Raw genomic sequence first — 13,831 nt, forward strand, 5'->3', positions numbered from 1 at the left:
TTTTTTAACTTGAGTTTTGAAATGTAAGGAACAGAGCAGCAGCAGCGAAGAAAGTGTCTTTGAGGCCTTGTGAACATCCACTACCCTCACTGTCTGCGGGAGGTCTCGGGGGCGCTTACTCCCCAGTAGGAGGGCGGGGTCAGATGTGCCCCGGTGCAGGGGGTCCACGGTCGTCTGGCCCTCTTCTGTCTCTTGCCCGTGCTCTACATAGAGGGCGGCCGGGGCTCTCAGTTTTCGAGGCAGTTGTTGACTCTTCAGTCAAGTGATTTTAATAGATGGTAAATTATTTAAATACCAGGTGGCTGAAAACCTCACTAACCTATAAAATAAATTGTGTTCTAGATGGCAAGATCATCATTCCAGGCAACTTTCTGTACTGTACCTTCTACGGACGCTCCTGCAGGTTGCAAGTGCTGGGCGTGAGAGGGGCCGATGGCCTGACGCTGCGGCAGCCTCAGAGCAGCTCTGATCCAGCTGTGCAGGGACTGGCCTCCGACGGGTCTGGCGCAGAGGCCAGCGCCCTGGACTTATCTTTGCAGCTCAGCCAGTTAGGGCTGGAGGATTCCCTGAGTCCAGCGTCAAGCAGTACTCCGTGCAAGCCCCCACATGACAGAAGCGTAAATGAAGCTGCTGATGCTGTGTCAGCTGCTCCACGAAGCGCTGGGGATGGCGGCGGGCTTGGGCTGGAAGAACCCACCCACCTTAAGTGCAGTTTTGAATCTGCCAGAGAAGGGAGTGAGCAGCCTGCCCGTGAAGAGAGAGTGTCGACATCTGCCTACCTGGGAGCAAAGTGTAACACCGATGCTTTCTATTTTCTTTCCTCAACAACAAGAATCAACTTTAAAAAGATGCATGCAAATTCAAAGGACCAAGACAGCCAGTTCAAAGTGACCTATGACATGATAGGAGGCTTGAGCAGTCAACTGAAAGCGATTAGGGAGATGATCGAGCTGCCCCTCAAACAGCCGGGTCTCTTCAAGAGCTACGGTACGGCCGCGTCCGAGAGCGCGCCCTCGCCTGCGGGCTCGCCCACCTCCCTGCTCGCGTGGGCTGCCCTGGTGTCCGGCTTTGTGTCTTCATTGCCGTCCTGGGCTCCGGAATGGGCCGGGCTGGGGCACAGGGGCCGCTTGTTACCTGTCTGCCTTGCCTGGTGGCGTTTCCGGAGTCGCGTTGGGGCTAGCTAGCGAGGCTGCTTTAGTGTTTACCCTTTTGGTGGGGGCGCGGGGAGAGGAAGGCTTGACTGTTCGCCTACCTTGACGATGCAGGTAAACCTGCGTCGTGCCCCTGGGGCTTGAGGGCCGCGCCACGCCACGCAGTCGTGTGACTCCAGCATTCTGTTGCAGGTGTCCCCCCGCCGAGGGGGGTGCTGCTGTACGGCCCGCCTGGCACGGGGAAGACCATGATCGCCAGGGCTCTTGCCAACGAGGTTGGCGCTGCTGTCTTTGTCATTAATGGCCCTGAGATTCTAAGCAAGTAGGTGCTTCTTCAGTGTGTTTTGAAACGGCTGCATGGGGTTCTGTCTCGGTGTTTATTTGTTGAAATATTTTTAATTTCGTATTTGCTATTTAACAGATCTAATAATTAAGTGTAGAAATCATTTTTGAGAGAGATTGTAAGTATTCTGGGAATATCTGAAGACTCAGATGAACTTACTAGGCAGAGCTTTAAAAACGAGCTGGTCCTGAAACATCTTCTGTTTGTTACAGATACTATGGGGAGACGGAAGCAAGGTTACGACAGATCTTTGCGGAAGCCACTCTGCGGTATTCATTATTTTGGATGTTTGCACCGGTAGTCAGGTCCATGTTAATCAGAGTAGAAGTACTGGCTAGCACTGTATAGGGTAAAGTGTGGGAATAATAGTGGTAGCACTGGCTAACGATTGTGTATCTAGTAAGATTCTAATTACTGTTGCGTTGAAGGCCCATAGCTGTCATTCAGGAATGTAGAAGGATTGAGACTGCTGCTTGCTGGGTCAGTGCTTGCATCGCAGCTGTAGGCGTGTGGTTTTGCAGAAGCTGGGTGTGCAATTCATTCCCTGTACTTTAGGGAGTCAGTAGAACTGGCTCCCCAGCACTGTATCATAGAAACCTTTATCCTTCAAACTTGGGGGATGCACACAGAACTGGGGTACAGGCCAGAGGTGCAGGGGCGGTGACAGAGCGGGGAGCAGCACAGGCAGATCGACGAAGCCCACTGCTGAGGGGAGCAGCGGGGGATCAGGAGAGGTCTGCCGCGCTCTGGGGTCACCTCCGGGGCGGGTGGGGACTGAACTCGTGCTGGAGTGGCTTTAGCTTCTCAGCGCTGTGCTTTACCCGCTGCGCCACCAGGGAGGGCCCGGGTTGTTTTTTGTTTGTTTTTTAATATACTTTACTTCAGCGGGACAAATGTTTCGCTCTTTAAAATGTAATTTCATTAGGTCTCAGTTGAGGCTGTCGTGTGATGCTGTGACAATAAGAGTGTAGCTCGGTCTGCTGTGGCCACATTGACGCCATTGCGACGTTTCACTTAACTTTAATTGCTGCTCTCTTAGCAAAGAAATGTCTAAGGGCTCCCCCTGGTAGAAATGTCTAAGGGCTCCCCCTGGTAGAAATGTCTAAGGGCTCCCCCTGGTAGAAATGTCTAAGGGCTCCCCCTGGTAGTGGGTGGCGTGAATCGCTCGGCGCCGTTCGGAAACCTGGGGAGCAGCGGTTGGGCTGTGCCGTGTGTGTGAGTGGCGATGTGCCTGGCAGCTGACGTTTCCTCTTGCCAGAAAATTTCAATCTTTGGTGGAGGAATCGATCTCCTTGGAAGTTTTTTTTGAAGAGCGTTTCTCTTTTATGTCTTTTGACTTCTCCCCTGCTCCAAGGGGCGGTGTCTGCCGCTTGGGCACTGTAACAGTGCTGGCCGCGGCCCCTGCACGAGCGCCTCCAGCCCAGCCCGGTGGGCACAGCCGTCACGAGCGGCTGGCGCGGGCTGCTAGCGCAGCACCTGTTGCCTTTGCAGGGTCAGCTAGCCCTGATTTCGTCAGTTTGAGACTCACGAAAAATCAAGAGATCTCAGTCTCAGTTTATAATTGAGGTGCTACATCAGCGCTGTACAAGTGAAATCTGTATTCGGGATTCACTCAGCTTACTTACTTTTAGGCACCCGTCAATCATCTTTATCGACGAGCTGGATGCACTTTGCCCTAAAAGAGAAGGGGCCCAGAATGAAGTGGAAAAAAGAGTAGTGGCCTCACTCTTAACACTGATGGACGGCATCGGCGCCGTAAGTCCTGGCGGGGTCGCTCCCAGCCGCACGCGTGTCTGACTTTGGGGGTTTTCTGAGATAAGGGGAAATGCTTGCTATATCTAGGGGAAAGTTCCACACAGTCGTTTTCTTCAGCAGATTTTCTCCTTGGCACTATAAGCTGCTGTGTGTTTTGGGCACAAAATAACTTAGAGTGACGGGTTTCTTCTGTAGTAACTGGCATTAATTTAAAACTGAGGTAGAAATCAGTAGAGAATCCTTAGTTAAGTTTTAATAGATTTTACTAAGAAATTTCACAGATAAGTTTCATCACTCAGGTAAAAGTTACTTTGGGATTTTTACATCTAAAAAGTGAAAGGAGAGAAAGTGAGGAAACCGGAGGTGTGTTTTTACCGTACTTCAGGGAACGAGCCCTTGTTGCCGGATCCTCTGGTGGAGCCTCGCAGGTGCGCTCCGGCTCCCACGGGGCTGTGCCCAGGGCACGGCTGGCCCATAGGCCTGCTGGCCGTGTGGGAGGCGTGGAGCTGGCCAGCCCCTGTGGCTGACGGTGTTGCCGCAAGAAGATACTTTGTAGGTGGCTCTGAAAGAACATACTTTAGACCAGCGTGTTGGATTCGAAAGGTCTGGAACTGATCTAGTCCCAGACCGTCCTTCGGCACGTTAGAGTGGGACGACGAGGACTTTGGTTTTTGTTGCCTGTCAGACGTTGAACACGTCGGGGGCCTTGAAGGGTTTGTCACGTGCAGTCATCGCTGACACGTTATCGTTTGAGCCCTCACACCAGAGAGGTGTGGCAGGTGCTGGGCAGGCCTGGGCGGTGCTAGGTGAGCTCACGAGGTTTGGTTCTCGGCTGACGCGGCTGGAGATCTCAGGCTTAGTGTGGAGGGATGGTGGCGTCACGGGGACTGACCCACAACGTTGGCGTCCAGAAGAGAAGGCCGGCTTGTCTGTTTCCAGAAAGGGTGCTGTGCTTCAGCCGGCCGCCGCCTGCTGGGGGGGGGGGGGGCGCGTGGGGGGTTCCAGCCTCAGCGGCAGGCTGGCAGCTGAGCGACACTGCCAGAGGCTGTGGGAACAGCTGCTGCTCCGTGCTGGGCAGGGGGCAGGTGGCTGATGCTTCAGTCTTCAGGTCTTTACAGGCGTGAGTGTGCGCGCGTGTGTGCGTGCGTCCTGCAGTTGCAAGAGGCCGGCGTGGTCTGCACACCAGCATGGTGGGTTAGGGTTGACTTTGCTTCAGTCGCCTTCCGTTTCTGTTGTCTCTGAGGGTTGTCCACACAGTGTTGGGTCATTTCCATCAGTCCCTGATCTCTGTACATTGGTCCAAATTTCATTCTTTCAGTAATAGCCCACAGGTAAGGGCAACGGTCCTCAGATGCTGGCTGTGTCGTATCAAGAAGTTACAAATTTATCCCAATCTAAATAAACCAACCATTGTATGCGTATTTTGTAGACAGCTGACCAGGAAAGCCTTGCTGTTTGAATGACGCATAGGTTAACTACGGGGTAAAGACAACATAAGAGTAGCGTGGAGCCAGGGACGAGGACGCGTGTTATTTGTGAGGCTGGTGTCCGTCGCACACGGGAGCTGGGACTGAACAGTCACTGGACGCGAGGACTAAATGTGGCCGGACGGGCCTCAGCTGCCTGGGCACTCTGCGCCATCCTGGCTTAACGCCAGTTCTTAGGTCAGCAGCGCTGTTTGTAGAGAAATAACGTGGTTTTCCTTTGTGCTGCCAGGAAGGAAGTGAAGGACGTGTGCTGGTTCTCGGGGCCACGAATCGCCCCCACGCCTTGGACGCCGCCCTCCGGAGACCGGGACGCTTCGATAAGGAGATTGAGATCGGCGTCCCAGACGCGCAGGGCCGGCTGGACATCCTGCAGAAGCTGCTACGGCGCGTGCCGCACGTGCTCCGCAGGGCCGACCTGCTGCAGCTGGCCCGCGGTGCGCACGGCTACGTCGGGGCCGACCTGGGGGCCTGGTGCCACGAAGCAGGTGCGGGCTTGGGGCTGTGTCGGCAGTCACAGGTGTTTTTCCTGTCATGGAACGTGTAGTCGGTGAAAATAATCTACGTGGTTTAGAAACCTATAAGTAAGAGCAGTCCCGGCATCCTCCCTCCTCCAGACACCCTCCAAACAGTGCCCCTTCAGGCTCTCCCTGGGCTGCACCGGGTCACCAGCTGCACGGGGCAGCAGGTTAGGGCAGGGGCTGGCGGGAGGTGCCTGCTCGGCCGCCGCGGCCGGGTCCTTGCCTGAGCGTGCGGAGGCTCTGGCCCCGTCGCCTCCCACTTTGAGGACACAAGCAGGGCGGGACCGTCGCCGCTTCAGAAGCTCTGGCACCTGTGACGGGCTTGATTTTTCGGAGCAGCGTCGGCTGTGGGCAGCGTGTTTGCTGTTGGTAGTTTTTGTAGACAGAGAGCGATCTGGCAAGTCGGCATCCACTGAAACACCTGCTGGCTTTCTTCTTCCCTGGGGCTGCTGCTCCGTGTTCTGGGCCACCGGGCCGCCGCCCGCCTTCCTCGATGGAGTCGGTGTTCAGCGCGGCCCTCGGGGCTTGGGTCTGTGCCCACCCTCCTGGCCTCGGTGTTGGCCACAGTTCAGGTTAGGGAAGCAGGTAAAGTGGCGAGGAGCAGCTGCCCTGCTGTGAAAAGCTGCTGAATCATAACAGCTAAAAGGCGCTTAAAAGTGGCGGTGCTGGCCGCTAGCCAGCGCGCAGCAGGGTTCCCTCCGGAGCTGGGGCTGCAGGCCGAGCTCTGGGCGCACAGCGCGCCTGGGGAGAGCGGGCGCCGCGCCGGTCCTGCCTCGGCGCCACGCGAGTGGCGGCGCAAAGCTCAGCATCGGGCTGTTGCGGGTCTGAGCTGGAGGCGGTTGGCTGCTGGGCCCCTGGTGTATTGATCTCTCTGCTGTTGGCCGGCTCCCTGGAAGCCGTCTTCTCTCCGGTGTGGCGTGTCCCGAGGTGGCCTTTCCAGAGTGGGGTCCTCCAGGCTCGCCCTTCGTCCTCCAGCCCCCCAGCCTCCCTTCTGGCCTCCCACTCCCAGGCGGAGCTGCTGCCTCCTGCCTTCTCGTCGCTGAGTGCTTGGACGGCTCCATGCCCGCACTCTTCCCCCTCCCGCGCCCTCCCCGCAGCGTGGGGCCGGGAGTGCTTTGACACGCGTGAGGCGGGTCGCGCTAGGTCTGAGTGCCTTTCCCTTCGTAGGTCTCTGCGCCTTGCGGAGAGTCCTGAGGAAACAGCCAAACCTGCCTGACAGCAAGATAGCAGGGGCCGTGAGGGTCACCCTGGACGACTTCCTGCGGGGCATGAGCGAGATCAGGCCCAGCGCCATGAGGGAAGTGGCCATCGATGTCCCAAACGTAAGTCGCCTCTGCCGCAGCCAGCCACACCGTGAGCTTAAACTCTGCCAGGAGCCGGAGGCCCGGGAAACTCCCTTGTCTGGATCTTAAAGATTTGTTTTCCGTGATGTTTAACGGAGGAGCTGGAGTTCAGCGCCGCGGTGGGAAGGCCGTGGGGACAGCCCGGTTCCCTTCATCGGTGGCGCCAGCCGTTGCCCCTCCGACTCAGGGAGCCGGGTGGGGCCGTCGGGCCGGAGGCACTGGACACTGACCTTGTGTAATTACGCCCACGAAGGTGCCACGCCTGGGTGGCAGCTGCACACGCAGATCCCGGCTGGTGTGGCGGCCTGGCCGGGGCGTGCTCAGGCCTTTCTGTCCAGGGAGCAGTTAAACCTTAGGTCGGGGTTATGGCGGTACTGTAGCATTTCCTGGTTCCGTGGCTCCACACCAAAACCCCCCCGACATACTCTCACCCCACCCCAAAATCAAGTAGGTCCACATCCTACACCGGCTACCCTGTGCTGGATCTTTAGGGCATTTGTTCTCTCCTGGTTTGGGGTACCTGTGCAGCCGTCCTGGGCCTGGGGCTCTGGCCCGGGCTGTCAGAGCTGCGTGGTGCTGCTCACGCCCCGGCTTCTGAAGCGCCGTCCGCGATCCCAGTCTGTGTGTCTTCTCCCACGAGAGCTGGTGCTGTTTCTGGGGTCTATTCTGTCACTTCATCGAGAAATCACTGACCTTGCATTCTCCCTCTCTCCACCTGGAAAGACCAACGCACCAAGGCAGGGGCCGCTGTGCTCCACAGGCCAGCGGGCAGCTTGGGGTGACGTGCCTCCCGGCCTGCGTCTGTGGCTGGGCGGTGGCTGGAGCCACCCGGGTCGCCGTCCCGCTCGCCAGCAGGGAGGCCTTGGGGATTTTAGGGTCTCGGTCAGAAGTGCCTCGCATTTGACACGTTTCTAACGTGCTTTGGGGTGTTCTTTTTTTTTTTTTAACAGATTCCGACTCTTGGATGCGTTTCTGTTCCTCTTGCTCTTCGTTCATGCTTGCTTTTCCCTCTGTCCTGGCAAACCTCTGTTCAGAAAAGGTGGTGTTCTGCAGGTGTCCTGGTCAGACATAGGAGGGCTGGAGAGCATCAAGCTGAAGCTGAAGCAGGCTGTGGAATGGCCCCTGCAGCACCCGGAGTCCTTCGTGCGCATGGGCATCCAGCCGCCCAGGGGCGTCCTCCTGTACGGCCCCCCCGGCTGCTCCAAGACCATGATCGCGAAGGCCCTGGCCCACGAGAGCAGGCTCAACTTCCTGGCCGTCAAGGTGGGTGTCGCCGTTGTCTGGCTGCGCTCCACCTCGCCGCCTCGTTTTCTGTCTCCCTGCCCTGTGGGGGCGGAGAGTGTGGGTGTGGCTGCGGGGTGTTTTGGAGGAACAAGCCCCGCCCCCCATGCCGAGCTGTGTCCCGCCCGGGGTGGGCTGCCCCCGTCCAGCGTGGGCGCTGCGTGCTGACGCGCTGTCCTCCCTGTTGTCTCTCTGGGCCCTTCACTTCCGCAGCCCCCGCTGTCGCACGTGAGTGTGCGTCTCTGCGAGCGTGGCCGTCGCGCTAGGTCCCCTCGCCTGCCCGGACCTTGGCACTCGCGGGCCTTGCTGGGCATATGATGGCCAAGAGCGCCAGCCAGTGCCAGGCACGGCCCGACAGCTCCCGGGGCTCCCCAGGCTCGTGCTGCCTCCGCCTGTCGTGGAGCCCGTGGGTGCCGCGCGCCCCCTGCCCCCGCGGAGCTGCCCCGGCTTCCTGGCACGGCCCTGCAGCCCTCCCGCTGGCTGGCCTGTGCCTGGCTCCAGCGTGCGGCGCGGCGAGTGCCGCGCTGCTGCGTCCCGGGCCAGGCCTCTGGGCTGCTGTCCCTCGCGTCTGGCGCCGGCTGCCGCCTCTGTGTGGCGCTGTCTCTCCCGAGGTGCTGATCTGGGGGTGTGCAGATGCTGCTGTTCCCTTGTGCTTGTTCCGGCAAGGCCCAGACCATCTGGCCAGGCTTCGTGCGCAGCTTCGGTTTGCCGGTCGCTCTGTTGTCGAGTCTGTTGGCAGTTTTCTTCCGTAGCGCCAACAGCTGCATGTTTTTCATCTCAGAGGTGGTGCTGGCCAGTGTCCACCTGCGATCCTAGGTATTTGAGAAAGAAAAAACGCAAAAGCTCAGAACTGCTAAGCGACTGGTGGTGCGTGTCCACGGCCGCGGTAGGCACCGTCTCCCTGGGTGACCAGGCCTGGCCAGGGCCTGCTGAGGGCGTCAGCCGGGAAAGCCAGCCCCCCGTGCCCCCCGCGCCCCGGCGGCTGCCTTCTCAGCTGCGTGGCCTGGAAGGGGAAGGGTCCCTGGCCAGGGTGGCGTGCTGGCGGCAGGCGTCTGCAGGGCTCGGGCAAAGGCGGTGAGCAGACCCTGGGTGCGGGGTGGGGCCCCGGCCCGGGCCGGCCAGCTTGCTGCGGGTGTCGGGGAGGCTGCGGAGCACCCCTGCCTGCAAGTCTGGCCGGGACGGGGCGTCTGTCCTGGGAGCGCCCCTGCTGCGGCCATGTGTTGGGTGCTGACTCCGCCCGTCTCCTTGGGTCTGGAATGGGCCCGCTCGTCACCGCGCCTGCCTGGCCTGCCACCGCGGGCCCCGGGCCCCTCACAGCTGGCCGGCACTCGGGGCGCAGGTGCAGCCTGGTGGGGAGAGTGGGCGCCGGCTTTTCTCTTCTGTGTCCACTCTTGTCTGTTTCCTTCTTATCACAAGATGACACGCGGCTGCGTTTATCGGGCACTGACTGTTGTTTCGTTTCCTGCAGGGACCCGAATTAATGAACAAGTACGTTGGTGAGTCCGAGCGAGCCGTCAGAGAGGTAAGCCCGGTGCCGGCGCCGAGAGCCTTGGCCAGGCAGCCTCCGCGCTTCTGTTCTGTAGGGTTGCAGGCTTAGCGTCTGTTTCCGAGTCTGGATCTGTCTCATTTAGAAAGACGACGTTGATCACTTGTGATTTTTTTTTTTTTTTTTGAAACCTGCTACTAGCCTTTAATTTTGGTAAATAATCATTCCCATCGCCATCATTTGCAAGGAAAGGGGAGAGGGACCACGTGCTTGGTGCGCCCACTTGGCACAGCGAAGTGCTGGGCAGGAGGCTCACCAGGTCCAGTCGCGCTTCAGGCCGGGCCTGCTGCCCTCCAGGGGCCGGTGGCCTCGGCAGGCAGCCCCACAGTGGCGGGACACGGGTGCATGGCCAGGTGGCCCAGCCCCGCCCGGTCATCCACCAGCGCTGGCGGGATGGGGATGCTCCTTTGTCCTCTTAATAAAAAAGTACGACGCTTCTTGCCCCCTCTCTTCTGCCTCTGTGAATGTGGGTAGCAACCGCTGGGCACTGGTGGGACGCTGGCCCGGGGCCTGGGGGGCAGAGGCGGTGGTCGTGTGGGGTCTCTGTCTTGCCGACTTGCGCCTGGCAGGCTGGCCAGGCCAGGCCGACTGGGCAGGCTGGGTGGCTGCCAGGCCTGCCTGCTGGCCTCCCGCGCACTCTGGGCCTTACCTTGACCATTTCTTCCCTAAACGGCTCCTGGCGCTGTGGGTGTCTTCGTGCCTGTCCTCGGGGACAGCGTGTGCTCGCACAGGCTGCTCATGCCCACCGTCCTCAGTGCTCACGCTGTCCCGGGCCTCGTGCTAAGTCCTGGGCTTTGTTTTCATTGGGTTCTTACAAGTGTCCGTCACCTGCCGAAGGTCACACGGTTCCCCGTAGGGGACTGCTGTGCCCTGACCGGCCCGCCGCAGCCTTGCCTGCAGTCAGCTGCTCGCTCCGCCCGCGCGTGTGCCATGTGCCAGTGTGGGTGCGGGGCTGGTGGCTGGGTGGCTGGAGATAGTGCCCCCTACGAAATACAGTTTTAAACTGGAACCGCTGCGGCATTTCCGGGGCCGCTGGTCTTCGGCTGACGTGTCGTTCTTTCTCTAGCTCTTCCGCAAAGCGAGAGCAGTGGCTCCTTCCATCATCTTCTTTGATGAGCTCGATGCCTTAGCAGTGGAGAGGGGCAGGTAAGGGCGGCCCCGGGCAGCCTTCCAGTCTCAGAAACGGCGCGGGGCAGCGTCTGCACACGCCTTTTGGCAGGAATGCGTTCGCCCTGACGGAGTCCAGGGCCTTGAAGAGTCAAGTCCGTTTCTCTCCCTCACACCCGTTCGGTTCTGTGTGGAATTGCTTGGTGGCACTTCAGTTACAGCCTTGTTTTGGAAAACACTGATCACCCTTTCAGCCGTAACATTTAGAGACCCAGGACACTCCCTGTCGCGGTCAGAGTTGTGCACGTGTCACTTACACTGTGAACACAGCTCAGGTGACCGGGGGATGGCCAGAGCAGAATTCAGCTGTCAGGAAGGTTCTGGCACTCAGATTTCCCCTGGAGTAAATTTACTAATACGGCAGAAAGAGGATGGAATTACTGTCGTTTAAAGTCAGAGTGGGTGTTTCCTTCCTGAGCCCCAGGTGACGAGGGCGAGCGCAGTCTTGTCCGCGGAGCGTGCGGCGCTGTTGTCCACAGCCGCCGGGCCCCTCGGTGCGGTGCTGGTCTTCAAGCAGGCACGGGGCGCTGGGTGCAGAAGCCTCCCCGAGGCCTCCTGCCGGCGGGAGGCGCTGCCCCGTGCGAAGGGGCTGTCCCTCGGGAGCTGTCGGGTGGCCTGCCCGTCCCCGCCCTGCCCAGGCCTTGTCTGAGGCGCCCGTGGGTGGAGTCCCCGCGTGGGCGAGTGGGCTGTTGGGAGCCGGCGCGCCAGCGCTGCCCTCCCCGCCTGTCCCTCGGCGCAGCACCGCGGCCGGTGCCCTCTGGGCCGTCTCTCCTCGAGGCAGTGTCCCTCTGTTTGTGGAAACCGCTGGGCAGATCACTCAGGCCGCGGTGCTGTTCCGGCGCAGAATCACAGGCTGAAACCCGCTCAGTGTCCGCGGCGCCTAACGCCAGCGTGGCGCCTCCAGGGAGCGCTGCCCGGCGAGCTGCGGCTTCGGGTTCAGCAGAACTCGGGCAGCCACGAGAGGCCGTCAGGCGAGTGGGTGGGTGAGAAGAGCGCGTGCCGCGCACGGCCACGCGCCGTGACCAGCAGTGCTCTAGAGGGCAGGCTTCGGCGTGGCAGGGCGCACTGCGTGCCCCTTGTCCGGGGCCAGGGCAGGTGCGGGGCCGACACCTACCTGCCGTCCTGGCTCGGTGGAGCCGCGGGGCCTTGCCACGGCGCGTCGCGGCTCTGCTCGTCCGTCAGACCCCTTGATGCCCCTGCTCAGTTTGACTTTCCCGGGTCAGAGGCAGTGAGTGAAATCGTAAACATGGTGCGAATGCCCGAGGTGGGCTGACAGTTTCACAAATCAGTTCTTCAGGTGCTGGCCACGTGGCCGACCGGGTCTTGGCGCAGCTCTTGACAGAGATGGACGGCATCGAGCAGTTGAAGGGGGTGATGGTTCTGGCTGCCACCAACCGCCCGGACCGCGTAGACAAGGTGAGAGGCGGCTGCGCCCGGCCCGACGGGCCCCTCGGTTTGCTCGGGGGCTTGGGTCCGAGTAGGGGAGACGGGGCAGAAGAGGCTTCGGGGGGGTTTAGTGCGCTGCCCTCGGGGTCCCTGCCAGGCTGCGTCGGGCCTGAGGGTGTGTTCTTAGGTAGCTGAAGCCCTGAGGTTCTTTTTCTGGATCACCAGATTTTTCTTTTGAGAAATTGGAAATACACTGGTAGGGAGGGAGGTTCTGGCTGTTCAGCACGGCTAAACCTGTTCCTCAGCAACTTTCTAGCACCTGCTCTTGTACGTCCCGTGATCTCGGAATGGCCTGTGTGTAAGGAGCGCGTGACGTGTGAATCTGACACGCTCCCGCACGCCCGACAGACGCCGCCGTGTGCTGCAGTCACGTGCGTGGCCTTGGGCGCTGGGGACGGGGCACGAAGCCACAGGCCATGAGCAAAGGTGAGGCACAGAGTGACCACTGGCGCTGCCTGTGAGGTCCTGCGTGAACTCGGTGGCTGGCGCTGTCTGAACGGAAACTCGTGCCGGCCGTCTGGGGCCTGGAGCCGCCAGAGCTCTCAGGCTGCTTGAGCCGGGCCAGCTGGGGGCGCCGTGGGCAGGCGCGTCTGCCCTTGGGGGTTTCCCTCTCTGCTGCTGTTGCAAAAAAAAAAAAAACAAGCCTGTGGCTTTTGAATTAGAGCGCGCTTGCGGCCTCCCCTCCAGGCCACCCCAAAGGTCACAGAGCATTGAGGCCACAATTGAGACAGGGCATCTGGGGAAGCCGGATGCATTGATGGAGGTGTGGCCGAGTGTCCAGTGTGGAACGTGGGGTGAGCCGGGCATGAGCGGGTCTGTCTCCCGCTGAGGAGGCCGAGGGGACCTGTGTGTCCACGCAACTTCCTGGGAGAGTCTAGAGGTTGGTTGTGCCTGGGGCTGGGGGTGGCCTCTGGGTCACCATCCTCCGTGGCCTCCGAGTGCCCGCTGGCGCCGCCTCCCCAAGTACTTGCGGACAGAGTTTGTCCGCGACCTAGGGCATGGGACGGCCGCAGCCCAGGCAGCGCCTGGCCCTGGACCCCGTTCTCCAGGCGAGACTGAAGCCTGCGCCGCCGTGTCTCCTCCGGGGCTGAGACAGGGCTCACTGCAGGCCGACGGGTGGGCCCGGCCGGCGTGCAGCTGGCCGCTCTCCGTGGCGTCTGGCGGGAGGGGCCCGAGCCCCGTGAGAGCGCTGCGTCCTGGGCGCCGGTGCCCTCGGGCCAGTGAGAGCCGCCCTCCTCCGGTCGGGTAGCCGGCGTCGAGACTGGACTCGGCGTCCAGTGTGGGGCTTCCCGCAGTCCAGTGCGTAACGGAGTCGCGGGTTGTTTGGGACACAGGTCACGTTCTGTAGAGTAGGCTGGAGTTTTACTTCAGTGTGAGTCACTAACATCTCTCAAGATTTATTTCTGCATGCAGAGGTGTGGGGGTCAGAGGAGTCACCGGAGACAGAGCGGGGAGCAGAACAGGCAGGTGGAGATGCGCACTGCTGAGGGCAGCGGCGGCGGTCAGGAGAGGGCTGCCGCGCCCTGTGGTCACCTCCGGGGCGGGCGGGGATCGAACTCGGCTGCTGTGGCGTTAGCTCCTCAGCGCTGGGCTCTGAACCGCTCGCGCCAGGGAGGGCCGAGTCACCGAGTCTTTACAGTCCGTCGTCAGGTTTGACCTTGGCTGGCGGAGAGCCGGTTTCCTGCGCGGGGCCGGGCTCCAGGGTGGTGACGTGTCTGTCTCGACGCGTCCGCCCCCCGGCGGTGAGCGGTCTGCACGCTGTGCTTGGCGCGCCGGACAGGCCGTGCCGGGTGA

General features: G+C 60.7%; 1 protein-coding gene across 1 annotated transcript in view; it reads left to right on the plus strand.

Annotated features, from left to right (window-relative positions):
• Positions 1-13,490, plus strand: part of SPATA5 (spermatogenesis associated 5) — a 28,754-nt gene extending 15,264 nt beyond the window's left edge. Inside the window, exons 5-15 of the mRNA XM_012734830.1 lie at positions 343-987; positions 1,344-1,473; positions 1,707-1,763; positions 3,126-3,249; positions 4,966-5,221; positions 6,422-6,576; positions 7,651-7,860; positions 9,347-9,400; positions 10,491-10,570; positions 11,881-12,007; positions 12,386-13,490. Coding sequence (XP_012590284.1) covers positions 343-987; positions 1,344-1,473; positions 1,707-1,763; positions 3,126-3,249; positions 4,966-5,221; positions 6,422-6,576; positions 7,651-7,860; positions 9,347-9,400; positions 10,491-10,570; positions 11,881-12,007; positions 12,386-12,457 — 1,910 coding nt within the window. The 3' untranslated portion in view covers positions 12,458-13,490. The remainder of the gene's footprint in view (positions 1-342; positions 988-1,343; positions 1,474-1,706; positions 1,764-3,125; positions 3,250-4,965; positions 5,222-6,421; positions 6,577-7,650; positions 7,861-9,346; positions 9,401-10,490; positions 10,571-11,880; positions 12,008-12,385) is intronic.
• The last annotated feature ends 341 nt before the right edge of the window (positions 13,491-13,831 follow it).

Source organism: Condylura cristata, unplaced genomic scaffold (assembly GCF_000260355.1).
Source record: "Condylura cristata isolate star-nosed mole 26May11 unplaced genomic scaffold, ConCri1.0 scaffold00075, whole genome shotgun sequence".
Lineage (NCBI taxonomy): Eukaryota > Metazoa > Chordata > Mammalia > Eulipotyphla > Talpidae > Condylura > Condylura cristata.